Source organism: Trifolium pratense, linkage group LG2, assembly GCF_020283565.1.
Source record: "Trifolium pratense cultivar HEN17-A07 linkage group LG2, ARS_RC_1.1, whole genome shotgun sequence".
Classification (NCBI taxonomy): Eukaryota; Viridiplantae; Streptophyta; class Magnoliopsida; order Fabales; family Fabaceae; genus Trifolium; species Trifolium pratense.
The window spans coordinates 20,263,452-20,282,255 of record NC_060060.1 but is presented as its reverse complement, the minus strand read 5'-3'; the positions used below and the strand labels follow the sequence as shown (position 1 = coordinate 20,282,255).

The window sequence follows — 18,804 nt, the reverse complement described above, 5'->3', positions numbered from 1 at the left end:
GGGAGAGAGTGACTTGAATTAAAGAGGTGATTTCATATACTACATATTACAGTGAGATTGATCTAATTTTCCTTTTTCAATGTTGAAAATTGATGTAATATCTACTAACCTTCCTTAGTTTTCATTCCCCCCAAAAGCGGTTTCCTTTATCAATAACAACATCATGGTATTGTGGTAGGGTTGGAATTTACAATGCATGTCTCTTAAATCAAAATAGGTGTGTTGTAAAATCACATTTTTTGCATTTTTTTTTGTTTGTTTGTAATGTCAATATTTCTTTTCGTAAATATTCACTATATTGTTTGGGATAGAGAAAGATAGAAAACTCATAAGCGAGAAAAAGAGTCACTACGCCAAGGCCAAGCCAATCATGTTTGGGATTTTTTATTTTCTTTTAAATTGTTTTTAGGTGAATAAATTTATTTTTGCTAAATTTCAAGTCTGACCATGGCTTTGAACATATATAGTGCAAAGTACTATGAAATTTACTTTGCATGTTGTCAGGTTAAGTTTTTATTTTTTATATTGAGTTTTCATTGATTTTTTTTTTCTTGATGAAATGATTTAGCTATTCTTTGGTCAAAACTGCTGCATTGCCAAGATATAGACAAGGCGAATCGAGATAAGCTTATCTTGAGAATCGGTGAGAGAACTAGGAGGTAAAAGAAACAGTCTTCTATGCATCAGTTGAAATTGTTTGTTTACTAGAAAAACGAATGTAACTTGTGATGCTCTACGGATTAGCCCAATGATGCAAACTCTTGAGATGTAGTATTCATTAATGTTTTTTTTTTTGGTTACATTTAATTTTTTATTTATTTATTTGGTCTTATTTTGTTAATATGTTATGTTTAGGTTTCAACTTTCATCCGTGTTGTAATGCCTGCATTTTATCTATGCCTACAGTCGGTTAGAATTGAATTTTTTTTATGGAAACAAACATGATTGGTTCATGTGGTATTTATAAACACCTACCCTTTATATGAAGTAGTAGCGAGGAATGGAATACTAGAAAGATAGACAAGAGTTACTGCACGTGGAAGGGTAAAGAGTGTGTAAATTTTGGATTCGGATCCACTCCAATTTTTCTTCCTGTTTTCTCTTCTTCATTTTTTAATTAAAGGGTTGATAAATTACAAAGAATAAAAAGGAGAAAAAACTAACATAACATTGTAATACTAAAGATATTATAATACTAACAACCTAACATTGTAATCCTAACAAAAACCTGGAACCAAACATATACCTAAAGACACCAATAATTTTTACTATATAATTGTCTAAATAAACCTAATTTAAATTTTGTAACAAAAACTAACCTGATTTTACTCATTCTAGAAGATCTAAATTCAATAGTATTTTCTACTTTTGTCTAAAAAAATGCAAATTTAGTTATTTTGGTGAACAAAAAATCCAATTTATTTTGTACTATTAATAAATCCTAATTAATTTATGCCCCAAAAATAAGCTTAATCCGTTAAAAGCCCTTCCGTTTTGGGAATCTATGATGAATCTTTGATTAATTTGGTATCATTGATCAATCAACCATAATAAGTTAATAACAACAAATTTATATATTTATTTATCTTCTTTGTTTGTATTGGTTGGTGTTGGTGTGATTCATCACTGCACACGTCTCTCTCTCTCTCTCTCTCTCTCTCTCTCTCATGCAAGAAAGAAAGAAGATTAAGCCAAAGCATCTTCTTTCTTTTCCTGCATTGACACCTTCAGTCTTCACCTTCTCAATTTCACATCTCAACTGTAAGTGCTTCTACTCCTATGCCTATTTGTTTTTATTTTCTAAAACCATAAGTTTTGTGATCAACTGAATCAGTTGAGAATTTAGGATACTTCTTTGCTTGTTTGTTCAGATTGACTTATTCAAGCTTATCTATTGACATAAGTTTAGAGATTATTTAGGAGAGCTTATAACAATTTTCAAAGTTTTTTTTAATCTTATTTTCATAAGTTTCCAATACATAGTTTATCTTATGATGTAAAAAATAGTTTATGGAAGCTTATACATAACTACTTGCGAGACTATTTGCAAGAAATTATAGAAAAATGTTACTATAGCTTATAAACAACAGTTTGATTTTATTTAATTATTATAGAAATAGCTTGTAAATAAGCACTTATATGATAAGCGCTTATGCTATAAGCAATTAATTAAGTAGTTTGGACTAAAATTTATAGCTGGAAGTATTAGCAACTCATGAATTTCAACACTTATTAACAGGATTCTCGAGCCACACTTGGCATATACAATGACAACAGATACTAATACCTTGAGTTATTGGTTGAATTGGAGATTTTTCCTATGTGCACTATTTATTTTTTTCACTATGGGTTTAGCATCATTTTTGATATGGAAGTATGAAGAATTCAATAAATCAAGAAATGAGAGGGTAGAAGAAGGGCGGCGAGAAACGGTTGGGTTACTATATGAAGATGAAGCATGGAATACATGTCTTAAAGGAATTCATCCTAATTGGCTTCTTGCTTATAGAATAATTTCTTTTCTTGTGCTTTTGGGTTTGCTCATTGCTAATGTAGCTGTTGATGGAGGTGGCATATTTTTCTTCTACACTCAGTAAGTTAAATTGCACATATTCTATATATTATTGTCTTGTATTGTATGAAACTCCTTATACATACATGAAATTAGATAACACGTTATAGACATCATGTCTATTTGAATTGACTTATTTAAGTTTATCTACTAGCGTAAGCACTTGTGAGACCGTCTAGGAGAGCTGATGCATTGCAAACAACTTATGACATGTTCATAATTTATTTTTAGCTTATTTCCATAAGCCCTCCAAGACAGCTCATATATAAAATTATTTTCTCTTTTATTATAGAAATAGCTTATACATAAGCACTTACATGATAAGCTATTTATCCAAACAAGGCCTTGTTTGCTTGAAGTGACTAAACTTCCAAGACTTGTAGATTTGTATGGATGCATTCTTCATTGATAATGAATAAGTAAACTATTACTTGATGCTTAATATATTTAATTTGTATTCTTTTATGTTTCATTTTGTTAGTAATTGATAGGATCCATGGTAATAAGGTAGCTAAATAACAGATAAAACAGTAGGAAAATAGTGGTGGAAATGAATGATTATATTGATAGTAATGGATCTTCCAGATTCAGTGTAAATCTGGGCAAGGTACAATGGTATAAACTATGAAAAAGAAATGAATAAGCTGTAAAGATAGAGGGAGCAATTCGAGAAGCTCCAGGTCTCCCAGGTAGAGTGACTACTCAAATCAAATCAATGCCTAACCATACTGAACCTTCATTCCTCCTTATAACCATCAGATCCTGTTTCTCTCTCTTCCATGCCACCTGTCACTATTCATGCTTTTCCCACCAAGTTAATTACAACACTAGTGAGAATGCTTCTCTGGTGCACCTACATGTCCCTACTTACATACACCTTACCAATTGTATCAGTAATAATATCTAATATTACGGCTTTTTAAGAACATTTCCTCTATAGTCTGCACTATACTAAGAAGGCTGGAGTCCAAGCCTTCTGTCCACTCTTTATCGCCAATCTTGTATCTACAGTACAATGTTGGTACATAAGAAAAACAACAAAACTTTTTAATTTATGGAAATGATACTTGTTGCAAAAAAAGAAAAAAAAGTTCATGACAATATCATAAACATGTAAGTGAGCTATCCACTTAATATATTTTCTTGCCAAGAAACAATTTCATCGATTAACTATATAATACATGAGCTTCTCCTGAAGAAATCTTTCGTGATAAATAGTATTTCTGTTTTATTAAATATCCTTTCCCCTTGGTTGTAAACTTTTTACTTGCATAATTAGCTGTATTTTATTGGGATGATGTTTTGCACAAAAGGTTTGGATCCAATGAAGAACCATTGTTAAAGTGAAGACGCTTATTATGATTTATACACAAGTTGGGTATTTAATACTTGTGAATTGTTCTGTGAAACACCGCCATCTTGAGCATCCCTTTTGGTTATAAATATGCTGATTCTGTCTTTTTTTGGCTGCTGAACAGGTGGACATTTACTTTGGTCACTATTTACTTTGCGGTACCACTTCGTTTCTTGAACTCCTGTATTGTATTAATTTTGCTTTTCTTTCAGCTTTTTGGAGGTGGAATTTGGTCTAATCAGATTATTGAAATTTTGTTATTATATATGTCCATATGCTCCATAGAAAAACTGCTGAACATGTCCATCAACTTTGCTTTTCTATGTTTTCGTTCATATCTTCTCCAAGAGACTTCATCTCTTAATTTCAATTTCAGCTTGCATCTTGTTTTTCCTTAAATAAAACTTGCTTCAACCACAAGAAATTTGAGGGAAACACATCAGATGCAGAACGAGGCACTTATGTGGCTCCAACACTTGATGGAATTTCAGATATACCTACCCTATCTAAGCGTTCGTATTCCTATCGAGAATCTCTCAGTCAGAATACTGCTGGTATATGGGGTTATACTATTCAAATATTATTTCAGGTAACTTACTCTTTATGATTTTATTAGTGTTTATTTATTTAGTGCATGGCATTTGTTTTAATTAATCTGTGTCCAACTTTGAGTCTTTGTCAACAACTACAATTCACTTTTAAGTATAATTTTTGTTTAGGAAGAACATGCAAACTGTGGTTTTTTCATTATAATATTGGTTTTGCGAAAGAAATTGGATGTAATTGAAGATGGTAGAAGCAGATAAAAAATATGTGGATTGAAAATATTTTAGAGAAGTTTGTTTTTGTCAAATACGCAAATTATTGTTTAGCTTGGAAAAGTTTGTCTTTTTGAGATGGAAACTTACACTGTTTTTTTTTTAAAGAAGCTAAATTAGGCCACCCAAATTGGCACCAGAGAGAATCGAACCTGAACCTTAAGGAGGAGCACACTCCCAGGTCCCAAGCCAATACCACCAGACCAACCCAAGTGGGTTTGGAAACTTACACTGTTAAAAAACAGGGTTTCTAAATAACACAATGTTTTAACTAGTTTTACAAGGTGCCAAATAGAATTTATAATGGATTAATCACATTGTCACAATACTGCTAGATGTTGTTGTTGTTGCATACAACACCGGCAGACATCTGATTTATATTTTCAGTGTTTCAGTATACCCTCTTTGTGATTGTGATGCTCTACTAATAGTTTCTTTTGAGACTTACCAGCTTTGCTGAATTTGTTGTTTTTCTGTCCTTTTAGCTGCACTATCTCTCTTGTTTGTGATTATTAGGTTTATTATATTGAGTTTTAACTTATCCTTAGCATACCGGCCTGTAAGGCGAGGAGGGGAACTCTTTCTAAAAAAATTCCAGGCCTTATCTGTTTTCAGTGTGGGACTCTGGTTCTTCTCAATATGCCCCTTCACGCTAAATACTATGGCTTGGCGCGTGGATAGTGTGATGGGTAGCTGGGATCTATAGGCTCTGATATCATATTAGACTTTTATATTGGGTCTAACTCATCCTTACAAAGCCATTTTGTAAGGTGAGATACACTCCCTTGACGACTATAAGTAGACGTATGGAGCATTACCCGAGTGGCCCGATAGTGGCTGTCGTTGTCCCAACATATCAGCCCTACAAATTTGGGTTATGCCATGTAGTTTCTTTCTGCTGTAATTTTATTGGGTCAAACCATGGCTGAAAAAGGACTCTGCTATATGCTTACATTGGAAAAGTTGTTATGTTACCAAGAAAGTTAATTGGTCACAACCTTCTAGATTTAAAAGTCCTGGTTAATTATTTGAATAGAGTAAAATGTTCAAAACTTTAATTGACATCTAAAGCTTATTTTTAAAATATGGGTTCAGAAGGCCGTGATGCAGTCTCTCTGTTACAGTCATATATTTTTTGTCAATGTTTTCTTCTTTGTTCATCTTGTTCTTGTTCAGCTTATCAATAAAAAACTGTGACGGTATTTGAGTTTTATTGTGTTATTAACTGGTTAAACTTAGGAGGCAATCAATATCAATTTGTTTTAATTTTCTTTTAAATATGTAGACTTGTGCAGGTGCTTCGGTGCTCACTGACCTTGTATTCTGGCTCGTTCTTTATCCTTTTGTGACACCCAAAGACTTCCGTCTCGATATTGTAAGTATCCCTGGCCTATAATTTTATCTTTTGGTTGAAGAAGTTATACGAATATACTGATAATGTTTTTGGGGACTGTTTAGCATTTGCTTACTAGTTTCAGTTTTGTTAAAAGGTTAAAACAGTTTGAAGATTTCCATTGAATATTTGATGTTACTTTCACAGTTTATGTTAAAATGTTTTCACTTTTCAATTTCCAGTTCACTGTTGGTATGCACTCTGTTAATGCTGTGCTACTCCTTGGTGAAACATCATTGAATTGCATGGTGAGTTTATTTTTTCCTCTTTCTGCTTATATTTCTCCTTAATCAGCTACTTTAAATTAACAACTATTTCTTCTTAACACATGCAGAGCTTTCCAGTGTTTCGATTCGCATATTTTATCTTGTGGACGGTCACATTTGTGATTTTTCAGTGGATCATCCACGCCGCTGTTTCGCTTTGGTAAAACTGTGTATCCCATCTTATTTCTATTTCTTTTCAATCGGCACAATTTTGTTCATAATTTTCTATCCTTTTGTTACAGGTGGCCTTACCCTTTCCTTGATTTGTCATCCCCATATGCACCCTTATGGTATGTTCCTAAATTCAACTGGTCATCAATACACCATGCCGGAATTATTATTTTTTACCACTAGTTGACATATATTTCAACAAAGAATAATTTTGAGACTAGAATATTGTTATAAAATTTTGGTCAAGGTCTTCAAATATGTTACACTTAAAATAAACTTGCAAGCAGGGAACAATTTATCATGTGTATCTTATTTGATGCTGATTCGGGTATGTTTGGATTGGCAGAATGAAGTTGGCTGGTTAGATTTTTTAAAAAACGAGTGTTATATCATTCCATTCTGTTCCACTTCATTCAATCGTATATCACCAATCCAAACATATCTGAAGGCAACTGTTGTATATGAAATTAATCTCGTAGATTGAAGCGAGCAGCTTCGGTTGATATATGATTGTTGCCCTCTTGTTGGACTTTTAGGTACTTGGCTGTAGGTATAATGCACATTCCATGCTATAGCGTCTTTGCCTTAATAGTGAAGTTGAAGCACTTGTGGTTGTCAAAATTGTGTCCTGGTGCATGTCAGTTTCTACGATGATGATGATGATACATTCCACAACATTAATCATAGATATAGATTCTCTTCTCCCCGAAAAGTGTTCAAAGGACTGTCATTTTTATGAGGCGGTAATTTTGGGGATGCATATTTGTAATTACTGTATTATTTAAGATTAAACTCATACAAGTTCTCTCACCTGTGGTGTAAGTTGTTTGCGCCTATTGATTGATTCATTCCAATTAAAATAAAAGAGATATACTAATGAATGGTTGGAGTGTGACTAAAATACTAGAAGTTCTCCCACAATGCGGGAACCAATGTTTGAATCCTGGCTGAGAGGGATTTTCGCATTTTGTGTCTAACAATGTCTCGAATAGAATTACTTCCCGTGGAGGGAACCTATGCAGCATCAGGAAGAAAAAAACACACACTAGGGATTCAAGTTGTGAAATATTACCTCTTGCAAAAAAATTGTAACTGGAAGATAAGATTGCTTATAATATAACCTATGATGGGTTTGACTCTGTTTGGATAGTTGAAACTCTGTAACATAGGTTGTCTATTTAGTAATCAGAAAGGATATTAATAGCTTCTGAGTAGTGATGCATCTTATTCTTAATTGTACATCATTTAATTAATTTAATAAACATTATATTGATGGATCAACAGCAAAATCAATCCATGGTTGAGGTTGGGGATCTTGATGCATCAATCACAATCTATCTCTGCAATCCACATGGATATATATGCCATGAACCACTACCAAAACCTTTTAGGAGACAAATCACAATAGATTTTCATTATTCAAAAACCATTATCAAACAATTCATGAAGACTTATATCTCAGTAGAAGATCCCAAAAACAAAAAATGGGGTCATTGAAAATGAAAAAGAAAACAGCAAGATTTGGTGGTTAAATCTAGTATAGATGGTTCGTGGTAAGATTTGATGGAATAATCTAAGGAAATTTCTTTTGGCGTCATATGAGTTTCTCAAACATCTTCCGCTACTTATATCTTAAGTAGCGGATAAATAAAAATAGGGCGCACGAGAAACACGATTATATCATTCTTGAGAGCCTTTATAGTAGACTTATTTTTTTCAACCTCAGAATACAAACACTCCAATAACAAATAATTTCATATCCTAAACGTTTCTCACATGTCAACCATAATTTATACGAGTATATTTATTTATTTGTTTATTCTTAGTTTGTAGTATTATTATTGGTTGGTGTTGATGTGATTCATCACATCTTCATATTGCACATATCTCTCTCTCTCTTCTCTCTCATGCAACAAAGAAAGAAGCAAAGCCAAAGCATCTTCTTTCTGTTACTGCATTGACACCACCATCTTCTTAATTTCACTTCTCAAATGTAAGTGCTTCCATTCTACTCCTCTGTTTTTTCATATTCATCAAGTTTTTAACTTTTTCCAATTTTGCTCAAACCCATCTTAAGTAACCAGATTGGGTTCAACTACTTTATCATATCCTAGATTAACATAGTTGATTTTAAAACCATATGTTTTGTGATCAACTGAATTAATTGAGAATTTAGGATACTTCTTTGCTTGTTCGGATTGGCTTATTCGAGCTTATCTACTGACATAAGTGTTGTGAGATATTGTTTGAAAGAGCTTATAACAATATTGCTTATGAAAATAGATGGTAGCTATAAAGCTACAAATAAGTTGTTTATCCAAGTAGGCCATTCTTATTTTCCTATAAGGGTTGTTTGGGTTGACTTATTTGAGCTTATCTACTGACATAAGTACTTGTGAAACTATTTGCAAGAGTTTATAGAAATGTGTTATAGCTTATAAAAAAACAATTTGATTTTATTTAATTATAGAAATAGCTTGTAAATAAGCACTTCTATGATAAGCGCTTATGCTATAAGCAATTAATTAAGTAGTTTGGACTAAAAGCTATAACTGGAAGTACTAGCAACTCATGAATTTCAACACTAATTTACAGGATTCTCGAGCCACACTTGGCATCTACCATGACACCAGATACTAATACCTTGAGTTATTGGTTGAATTGGAGATTTTTCGTATGTGCACTATTTATTTTTTCCACTATGGGTTTAGCATCATTTTTGATATGGAAGTATGAAGAATTCAATAAATCAAGATATGAGAGGGTAGAAGAAGGGCGGCGAGAAACGGTTGGGTTGCTATACGAAGATGAAGCATGGAATACATGTCTTAAAGGAATCCATCCTAATTGGCTTCTTGCTTACAGAATAATTTCTTTTCTTGTGCTTTTGACTTTGCTCATTGCTAATGTAGTTGTTAATGGAGGTGGCATATTTTTCTACTACACTCTGTAAGTTAAATTGCACATATTCTTTATATTATTGTCGTGTATTGTATGAAACTCCTTATACATGCATGAAATTATAGACTTGTTGTCTATCTAGATTGACATATTTGAGTTTATCTACGAGCCTAAACACTTGTAAGATTATCTAGGAGAACTTATGCAAACAACTTACGACATGTCCATATTCTATTTTTAGCTTATTTCCATAAGCTCTCTAAGATAGCTTATGAAAACAACTTATAGCTTATATAAAAACAATTTGACTTGATGTCAAAAAAAAAAACAATTTAACTTTATTTTATCGTTTGTTATAGAAACAGCTTATAGTTAAGCACTTATATGATAAATTGTTTATCCAAACAAGGCCTTTTGCTTGAAGTAACTAAACTTTCAAGGCTTGTAGATTTGTATGCATGCTTTCTTCATTGATAATGAATAAGTAAACTATTACTTGTTGCTTAATATATTCAATTTGCATTCGTTTATGTTTCGTTTCTTTAATAATATTTAATATTAGGATTTTTAAGAACATTTCCTCAGTAATCGGCTCTATACTAAAAAGACTGGATTCCAAACCTTCTGTCCACTCTCAGTAATATTAGGATTTTTAAGAACATTTCCTCAGTAATCGGTTCTACAGTACAATGCTGCTACGTAAGAAAAACAAGAAACTTTTTGGAAATGCTACTTGTCACGAAAAAATAGCTCATGACAATATCAGAAACACGTAATTGAGCTATTCACTTACTGTGTTTTCCGGCCAAGAAACAATTTGATTGGTTGACTATAATACATGAGCTGTTTGTGAAGAAATCTTTCATGATAAAAACTTCCGTTTTATTAAATATCTTTTTCCGTTGGTTGTAAACTTTTTACTTGCATAATTAGCTGTATTTTATTGGGATGGTGTTTGGCACAAAAGGTTTGAGTCCAATGAAGAGCCGTTGTTAAAGTGAAGAAGGCGCTTATTATGATTTATACACAAGTTGGGTATTTAATAGTTAATATTTGTGAATTGTTCTGTGAAACACTGCCATCTTGAGCATCCCCTTTTGGTTGTAAATATTCTGATTCTCTGCCCTTTTTTTGGCTGCCGAACAGGTGGACATTTGCTTTGGTCACTATTTACTTTGCGGTACCACTTCACTTCTCGAACTCCTGTAGTGTAGTAATTTTGCAGTTCTTTCATCTTTTTGGAGGTGGAATTTGGTCTAATCAGATTATTGAAATTTTGTTATTATATGCTCCACAGAAAAAACTGCTGAACATGTCCATCAACTTTGCTTTTCTATGTTTTTGTTCATATCTTTTCTAAGAGACTTCCTCTCTTAATTTCAATTCCAGCTTGCATGTTGTTTTTCCTTCAATGAAATTTACTTCAACCACAAGAAATTTGAGGGAAACACATCAGATGCAGAACGAGGCACTTCTGTGGCTCCAAGACTCGATGGAATTTCAGATATACCTTTCCTATCTAAGAGTTCGTATACCTATCGGGAATCTCTCGGTCAGAATACTGCTGGTGTAAGGGGTTATACTATTCAAATATTATTTCAGGTAACTTACTCTTGATGATTTTATTAGTGTTTATTTATTTAGTGCCTATGTGTAGACATCTGGAGCGTGACCCGAGTGGCCCGATAGTGGTTGTCCTTTTCCCAACATATCAACCCTGCAAATTTGGGTTAGGCCATGTAGTTTCTGCTGTAATATTATTTAGTCAAATCATGGCTGAAAAAGGACTCTGCTATATGCTTACATTGGAAAAGTAGTTATGCTATCCTTACCAAGAAAGTTAATTGGTCACAACCTTCTAAGATTTAAAAGTCCTGGTTAATTATTTGAAGCTTATTATTTTTAAATATGGGATCAGCATTTTTCAGAAGGCCGTGATGCAGTCTCTCTGTTACAGTCATAGTTTTTTTCGATGTTTTCTTGTTGACCTTGTTCTTGTTCAGCTTATCAATAAAAAACTGCGACGTTATTTGACTTTTATTGTGTTATTAACTGCTTAAACTTAGGAGGCAATCAATATCAATTTGTTTTAATTTTCTTTTAAATATGTAGACTTGTGCAGGTGCTTCGATGCTCACTGACATTGTATACTGGCTCATTCTTTATCCTCTTACGTCACCCAAAGGCTCCGGTCTCGATATTGTAAGTATAATTGTCCCTTGCCTATAATTTCATCTTTTGGTTGGAAACTTAGATACTGATAAAGTTTTCAGGAACTGTTTAGCATTTCTTTTTGCTACATAAGATAAGAAAGAATAAAAGAAGACGAAATAAAAACCTAACCCCTAATGAAACGCGATCACATAGCATTTATTTTCGCGTTTGTTTCATTTTTCTTAAAAGGTTAAAACAGTTTGAGATTTCCATTGAATAGTTGATGCTATTAGCATATAATCAACATCATACTTTCACAGTTTATGTTAAAATGCTTTCACTTTTCAATTTGCAGTTCACCGTTAGTATGCACTCTGTTAACGCTGTGCTACTCCTTGGTGAAACATCATTGAATTGCATGGTGAGTTTATGTTTTCCTGTTTTTGCTTATATTTCTCCTTAATCATCTACTTTAAATTTACAACAACTATTTCTTCTCAACACATGCAGAGTTTTCCGGTGTTTCGATCCGCATATTTTATCTTGTGGACGGCTACATTTGTGATTTTTCAGTGGATCATCCACGCCGTTGTTTCGATTAGGTAAAACCGTGTATCCCATCTTATTACTATTTCTTTTCAATCGGCACAATTCTGTTCATAATTTTCTATCCTTTTGTTACAGTTGGCCTTACCCTTTCCTTGATTTGTCCTCCCCATATGCACCCTTATGGTATGTTCCTAAATTCAATTGGTCACCAATACACCATGCCAGAAAGAAGAAAAAAAATTATTGTGTAACATTGCATGTGTATCTTATTTGATGCTGATTCGGATATGTTTGGCTTGGCGGAATGGAGTAGGCTGGTTAGATTTTTTAAAATTGAGTGTTATGTAATTCCATTATGTTCCACTTCATTCAATCGTATATCACCAATCCAAACATATCTGAAGGCAACTGTTGGATATGAAATTAATCTTGTAGATTGAAATGAGCAGTTTTGGTTGATATATGATTGTTGCCCTCTTGTTGGACTTTTAGGTACTTGGCCGTAGGTATAATGCACATTCCATGCTATAGCGTCTTTGCCTTAATAGTGAAGTTGAAGCACTTGTGGTTGTCAAAATTGTGTCCTGGTGCATGTCAGTTTCTACGATGATGATGATGATACATTCCACAACATTAATCATAGATATAGATTCTCTTCTCCCCGAAAAGTGTTCAAAGGACTGTCATTTTTATGAGGCGGTAATTTTGGGGATGCATATTTGTAATTACTGTATTATTTAAGATTAAACTCATACAAGTTCTCTCACCTGTGGTGTAAGTTGTTTGCCTATGATGTCTCCCATCCAAGTTAAATGTGCCAAAATATCATACATTGATTGATTCATTCCATGGAAAATAAAAGAGCAATTTACTAATGAATAGTTGGAGTTGTTGTAGTGCGTCTAAAACACAAGAAGTTCTCCCACAATGCGGGGAACCAACGTTTGAATCCTGGCTGAGAAGGATGTACACATTTTGTGTCTAACAATGTCTCGAATAGAATTATTGTACTTCCAGTGGAGGGAACCTATGCAACATCAGGAAGAAAAGAAAAAACACACAAGGGGTTCAAGTTGTGAAATATTACGTCTTGCAAAAAAATTGTAAGTGGAAGATAAGATTGCTTATAATATAACCTACGATGAGTTTGACTCTGTTTAGATCCTGTAAGTTGAAATTTTGTAACATAGGTTGTCTATTTAGTAATTAGAAGCGATGTTAATAGCTTCTGCATAACTTCAAAAAATATTTGAGGCAATCACATGAGTTGTTAATTATACATCATTTAATTAATTTAATAAACATTATATTGATGGATCCATTCCACAGCAAAATCAATCCATGGTTGAGGTTGGGATCTCTTGATGCATCAATCACAATCTATCTCTGCAATCCACATGGATATATATATATGTCATGAACAACTACCAAAACCTTTCATTATTCAAAACCATTATCAAACAATTCATAGACTTATATCTCTCTAGAAGACAAAGAATGCTTGCAAAAATGTAATGAGATGGGAGAGATTTGGGAAGGATCAAAATGATTGCATGATTTGGGAAATGATATTCGAAGCTGCATTTTGATGGTAACAAATATTTTTCTTGATTGTGACACCCAATGGAAAACAGCAGCAGAAAACATTCTGAAAATAAAGCTGAGGACAGGTGAACAAACACCTGGGGAACAGTTGAGAACATATGAAGCAAATTGAAGTATCCGGACAAACAGTTGAATCATTATAATCAAATCAATATTCAAAGACTTCCAATAAAGTCGATCCTCGTGGATCCCAACTGGTGATTCCTACCCTAGCCCTCTCTTTTTCTTAGTCCAGCCTGTGTTGAGTTTTAAGATGTAAAATCCAAAAGGAACAACCCCATTCATGATAAATTTGACTCAACAGAATTTAAACATAATATCCATTTATGGCTTCACGTGTTCTCTGATAAACTCTTCTAGCTGAGATAACTCCCCGGTTAAACCAGAAGCATCTGCAGTTGTAACTTTGTTAGCGCACTGTGTAAAGGAAAATGGCTCATCAGGTACCCCCAAAGTAAACTCATTTGTAACGTCAGCATCTGAAACTGCATTTCTTGATACCCGTAATTTGTCGCTGAAAAAATAACACGAGTTAATGATATCATGAAAAGAATCAGACTAACATACATTGGATGATTAGCAAACGAATATCCATCTGTCTCGGATAAAAGCATACAGATAAGGAGGGGGAGTGTGAAGAGCACATAATCCATCAAAAGCGATAATGATAATGAAAGGATGAAGTAGTTGCTGAATGATCAAATGAGTAAAGATAAACAAATTTAAGGACTTGAAGCCATACATTTCTTTCTCAATTTGTCTGCGGATAAATTCTTTGGTGTGAGCAGTGACTTTGTCGGTTTTGTTGCAGAGAATAAGCAGTGGAATCTTCTTCCTCACAACACTTCCCTTAGTTAACAGATCATATAGGTACCTTAATACGTAAAACAAAATGTCAGTATCTTTGTAATTACTGATACCGCTTCTTTCTCAGGAAAATCGAGAAATGGTGACTTATTAAATTTATAATGCTATAAGATTTCAAGAGTTTTAAACACTAGCCAGCGACGGCTTATAGCTAATATTGACAGTGTGTTACTTTATAAAAAGATGATAAGTAGCAGTTTAATGGAAAAATGAATTACTCTGAGGCAGCACGGCAATTTGGTAAGAAGTCCAAAGCATCAACAACAAAGACTATGCCAGCTGCTAGAGGCAAGTACTCATCCAATTTGGGTCGAAGACGAGAATGTCCAGGAACATCAACAATATGAACCGGTTTTATCTTCTTCTGTCACAATATAAAATACATAAGACAATATCTATGGTCTATTGTTTGGTTTTATTCCAAACCATTAAACAAACATAATGACTAATTTGACAAGCCAGACATGTTTCTTCAATTAACAACAAAAGATGAATATTCTCATTTTAATAGACATGATGGGAAAAATTTCTGCATGCCTACACCTTTACCACTTCATGCAAGTATTTGACTGCAAGAGGCTAACACTACCTTCGTTGTTTCGCTATGAAGAATAAAAGTGTCTTCATTAGGTTCCATTGATGTAACAGTACCCTGGTGAGTAGAGCCATCCCTAAGCTGACATAGGCATAAGAAAAATGTGCCAAGAACATGTCAGCACAGGAAATATGAATAGAAAGAAATTTAATAGTAGTATTAGTTACCTAATGTAATAATATGCTTTCAGTTTATTATTAACCAGCTAATCTTTACTCTTTTTATCCCTTACATACAACGATAAAAACAATATTTGGTCTTAATTTTTTTTTTTCCCTGTAATATTACAAACTAATCTAGGCTATGCAGTTCAAAAACTTGTCAGCAATGACTGAAAGCTTGCCACAGAGTAGACCTAAAAAATCCATTTATTTCTTGTTTTCAGATTACAGACCGAATCGAATATCACAGTCATAGCTCAAGACCATAATTGCTAAATAGCACAAACAGAATCCTGCATTACATTTCAATCAATGCACCTAGTATCACTTCATTTCATGCAGTGTTCATTTCACAAATAAACACAAAATTAAGCACATTATGAATGTGAACTCAACAAATCTTTAGCCATCAAATCAAAATGGACACACACACACAAGCAGGTGAAATAACTCATCAATTCACCAACTAAATCACAAGAATTAAGGTTTAACATAAAATAGAAAATAAAAAACATTATTACTAGCTTACCTGATAGAAGATAACGGTTTTCCCACTCCCACTAAGTCCCGTCAACACAATGGTGTTAGACTTAGTGCGCTTCAAAAGCCGCACTACAAAAAACATAAACAATAAATTAAAAACTCAGAATCAATGAAAAATGGGAAACTCAACAACAAGACGAACTCACTCACGTAAGAGAAGAAGCAGGGTTGTGAAAAGCGCAATAGCAGCAGCGGCATAGAGCTGATTGGGAGGAACCTCGCGAAGATAATCATTTGCCACATTCCACATATGAGAAGCTTGTTCCTTCCATACCTCTAACTCTTGTTGCATTGTGGAATGGAGGGTTTTTCTTCTTCAAAGTGTTGACGGAAGTAGCAGAGAGCTTTTCCGCCGCACACTGTGGCTGCTGATGGAGCTCCAAATCTGAAGATCTGGCGTTTCAACCTCAAATTGAGGGCGTTTGAAATGCAATGTGAAACTGTCACAAGGTATGTCGTTTAGTATACATTTCTTAACTGCTTAAATACGATTTTGGCTTGGACTATTCAAGGTTCGGTTCGGTTCAGAAAGGAAAACCAAACTAAACTGCAAAAACAGTTCGGTAAAACCAAACTGGACTTGTTCATAATTTGTCATGAACCAACTGAATTGGTTTTAAGGTTCAGTGCACCGGGTTCTGGATTTTTTAAACGACCTGGTGCAAAATCGACTTTAAACTATATGAACTGAACTATTTTTAGTATTCAAACCAAACCACTGTTGTTTTTGAACTGATTTTGGAGTTACGAACCGAACTGGTATTTTTTAGCTTTTATTTATACTCCAAAGTTACACTATTTCATTAATTATTGTCTAAATGCAACAATTGAACATCAAAATCATCACAGTAAACAGTAAAATTCAACCTCCACAAAGCAATCAAAAGCTGATTTCCATTCAATTACATTTCAAGCAATTTTAAAGTTTAAACAACAAAGCTGAAAATCATTTTATTTTGTCCTATGATTCTTCTACATACAAATAAAATATCACAACAAAAAATGCAGGCATATTTTGCTACTTTTGCTACAAACAATCGTTTATGCTTTTACAAGTTCCCATTGTTTTGCACTTCCATAGCAACAATGAGAAAAAAGTTGCAAATTAAGAACTAAGCTAACAAACTCATTCTAATAACATAAGTATCAATCATATAGAAACAAGAACAACAAGTTACAACAAAAGAGCAGAAAGTGAGAGATATATATTATAAAATTATTAAACAAACAATAAAGCCTTAAGCTTATGAAATTATCCAAATAAATTTGGCTTGTGAAATCTAGTATTATACATTTGTACCATACAATCCAAAGCTTAAATTGTGACAAAATACACAACATAGATGTAAATTAGTAGTATGGAAAAGGCGTATACTTATAAAGCTATAACTTTCAAAATCTAAACGAAAAATGAAAACCTAACATCTACTTCTCATAATACAACAAGTTTATCTCACAAAAGAGAGACACAAACAAAGACTCAAAAAACAGACAAAGGGTCTGTTTGGATAAACAATTTATTTGCAGCTTATAGCACAAGTGCTTATCATGATAAGCTCTTATGTATAAGCTTACATAAGCTATTTTTATAGCAAAAGATAAAACAAAGATAAAGTGTTTTTATATATTCTACGAGCTATTTTCATAAGTTATACTATGGGCCTGTTTGGATTAACTTACTTTTGAGCTTATGTTAAACAGCTTATGCAAATAAATAAGCTTTTATGTATTATTATAAGCTTTTCAAGGTAGTTTATGAGAAAACAACTTATAAAGATACAATTTTTGTCAGTGATAACTTATGAATTAACACAAAAGTTTATTTATTTGCATAAGCTATTTTCATAAGCTCAAAACATAAGCCAAATCCAAACAGAACCTATATTGGAGAACTTATGAAAATAAGTCGAAAAAAAAACTTATGAAAGTTGTCATAAGTTATCATAAATTAAGTTCTTCCAAACAGTCTCAGAAAACTACTTATGCCAGATAAATTCAAATAAGTCAATCCAAACATGCCCAAACTCTTAATTGAGGAAATCAAACTATACCCATAACTCATAAGAGAATAATTCCAAGAATTCCATACTATTTGGTCATGCAAAAATGGAGTTTTTGTAAACTGTGAAGTGAATCCTAACACCTATTTCCTTATTATCCAAACTGAATTCAACAATTTAGTTCATTGGATCCTTTTGAAACTAATGCAGCACATGAGAAATTCAAAAACGCATAAAAAAAAAATCAGAAATGCAAAAACAATGAAGAAGCAATTAAACGCAGAAACATGAGTTTATCAATTTTGTACCTTTGGTAACAGGCGTTGTTCGCACGATTCACGTTTCTGAACTTCGTGATGAGGGTTTTGTCTGAAATGAGATTTGAAACTGAACACTATGTTTGTTATTGAAAGAAAATTGAAGAAAAGAAAATAAACGGAAAGAAAGAAAGACAGTGGAAAGTCATAAAATTGTTTTGTTGTTTGATAGGAGAGAAAATTCCAGGAAAGAAAAGTTAAAAAGTTTTTTCTTCTCCTATCTATCTATTTTTTTAATTAAAATAAAATAAAATGGAATATGACCGAGAGACCAAACTTGAAACTTTTAACTTGAAACTTAAAGAAAAGATAAGGGACCAACTTGAAACTTTTAAAAGATAATACGCACGTAGTATATTTGTGATTATTATTGTTGGGTACAAAAATATTGTTCAATTTAGAGATCAAATTTAGATACTTTTAATTGAAAAATTAATTTTAAACTTAATTTAAAATATAAAATTTTAATTTTAATTTAGAAATTTAAGTATTACAAATTTTAATTAAAGAAATGATGAAAAAACACAAATAATATATA

At 32.9% G+C, this 18,804-nt stretch overlaps 3 protein-coding genes across 4 annotated transcripts; 2 read left to right on the top strand and 1 right to left on the bottom strand.

Annotated features, from left to right (window-relative positions):
* The first annotated feature begins 1,571 nt into the window (after positions 1–1,571).
* Positions 1,572–7,455, top strand: LOC123906896. The gene is made up of 9 exons (XM_045956913.1): positions 1,572–1,761; positions 2,240–2,593; positions 4,051–4,084; positions 4,303–4,515; positions 6,030–6,119; positions 6,320–6,385; positions 6,472–6,563; positions 6,646–6,693; positions 7,111–7,455. Exons 2-9 carry the CDS (start codon positions 2,268–2,270, stop codon positions 7,226–7,228), a joined length of 987 nt encoding a protein of 328 aa, XP_045812869.1. The 5' UTR covers positions 1,572–1,761; positions 2,240–2,267; the 3' UTR covers positions 7,229–7,455.
* Positions 7,456–8,308: 853 nt separating this feature from the next.
* Positions 8,309–13,057, top strand: LOC123906898. The gene is made up of 9 exons (XM_045956914.1): positions 8,309–8,567; positions 9,170–9,523; positions 10,622–10,655; positions 10,865–11,077; positions 11,588–11,677; positions 11,985–12,050; positions 12,140–12,231; positions 12,314–12,361; positions 12,671–13,057. Coding segments are annotated over exons 1-9 (1,017 nt in total). The 5' UTR covers positions 8,309–8,565; the 3' UTR covers positions 12,789–13,057.
* Positions 13,058–13,897: 840 nt separating this feature from the next.
* On the bottom strand, positions 13,898–18,369 carry LOC123906899 (signal recognition particle receptor subunit beta-like). Of its 2 annotated transcripts, none has more exons than XM_045956915.1 (7): positions 18,258–18,369; positions 16,100–16,389; positions 15,936–16,018; positions 15,240–15,326; positions 14,869–15,014; positions 14,526–14,657; positions 13,898–14,297 (listed from the first exon to the last, which is right to left on the bottom strand). In XM_045956915.1, exons 2-7 carry the CDS (start codon positions 16,239–16,241, stop codon positions 14,108–14,110), a joined length of 780 nt encoding a protein of 259 aa, XP_045812871.1. In that variant the 5' UTR covers positions 16,242–16,389; positions 18,258–18,369; the 3' UTR covers positions 13,898–14,107. The 2 variants fall into 2 exon arrangements, with proteins under 2 accessions (XP_045812871.1, XP_045812872.1); XM_045956916.1 differs by having other exon boundaries at positions 14,869–15,011.
* Between the last annotated feature and the right edge of the window lie 435 nt (positions 18,370–18,804).

Excerpts from the sequence above, each read along its gene's own strand:
- LOC123906896 (XM_045956913.1), top strand. The coding sequence starts at position 2,268 with ATGACAACAGATACTAATACCTTGAGTTATTGGTTGAATTGGAGATTT. Across the intron at positions 2,594-4,050 it reads ATATTTTTCTTCTACACTCA|GTGGACATTTACTTTGGTCA; the intron begins GTAAGTTAAATT and ends GCTGCTGAACAG. Across the intron at positions 6,694-7,110 it reads TCCCCATATGCACCCTTATG|GTACTTGGCTGTAGGTATAA; the intron begins GTATGTTCCTAA and ends TTGGACTTTTAG.
- LOC123906898 (XM_045956914.1), top strand. Across the intron at positions 10,656-10,864 it reads TGGTCACTATTTACTTTGCG|CTTGCATGTTGTTTTTCCTT; the intron begins GTACCACTTCAC and ends TTTCAATTCCAG. Across the intron at positions 11,678-11,984 it reads AAGGCTCCGGTCTCGATATT|TTCACCGTTAGTATGCACTC; the intron begins GTAAGTATAATT and ends TTCAATTTGCAG.
- LOC123906899 (XM_045956915.1), bottom strand. The coding sequence starts at position 16,241 with ATGCAACAAGAGTTAGAGGTATGGAAGGAACAAGCTTCTCATATGTGG. Across the intron at positions 14,658-14,868 it reads AATTGCCGTGCTGCCTCAGA|GTACCTATATGATCTGTTAA; the intron begins GTAATTCATTTT and ends TTACGTATTAAG. Across the intron at positions 14,298-14,525 it reads AGACAAATTGAGAAAGAAAT|CGACAAATTACGGGTATCAA; the intron begins GTATGGCTTCAA and ends TTATTTTTTCAG.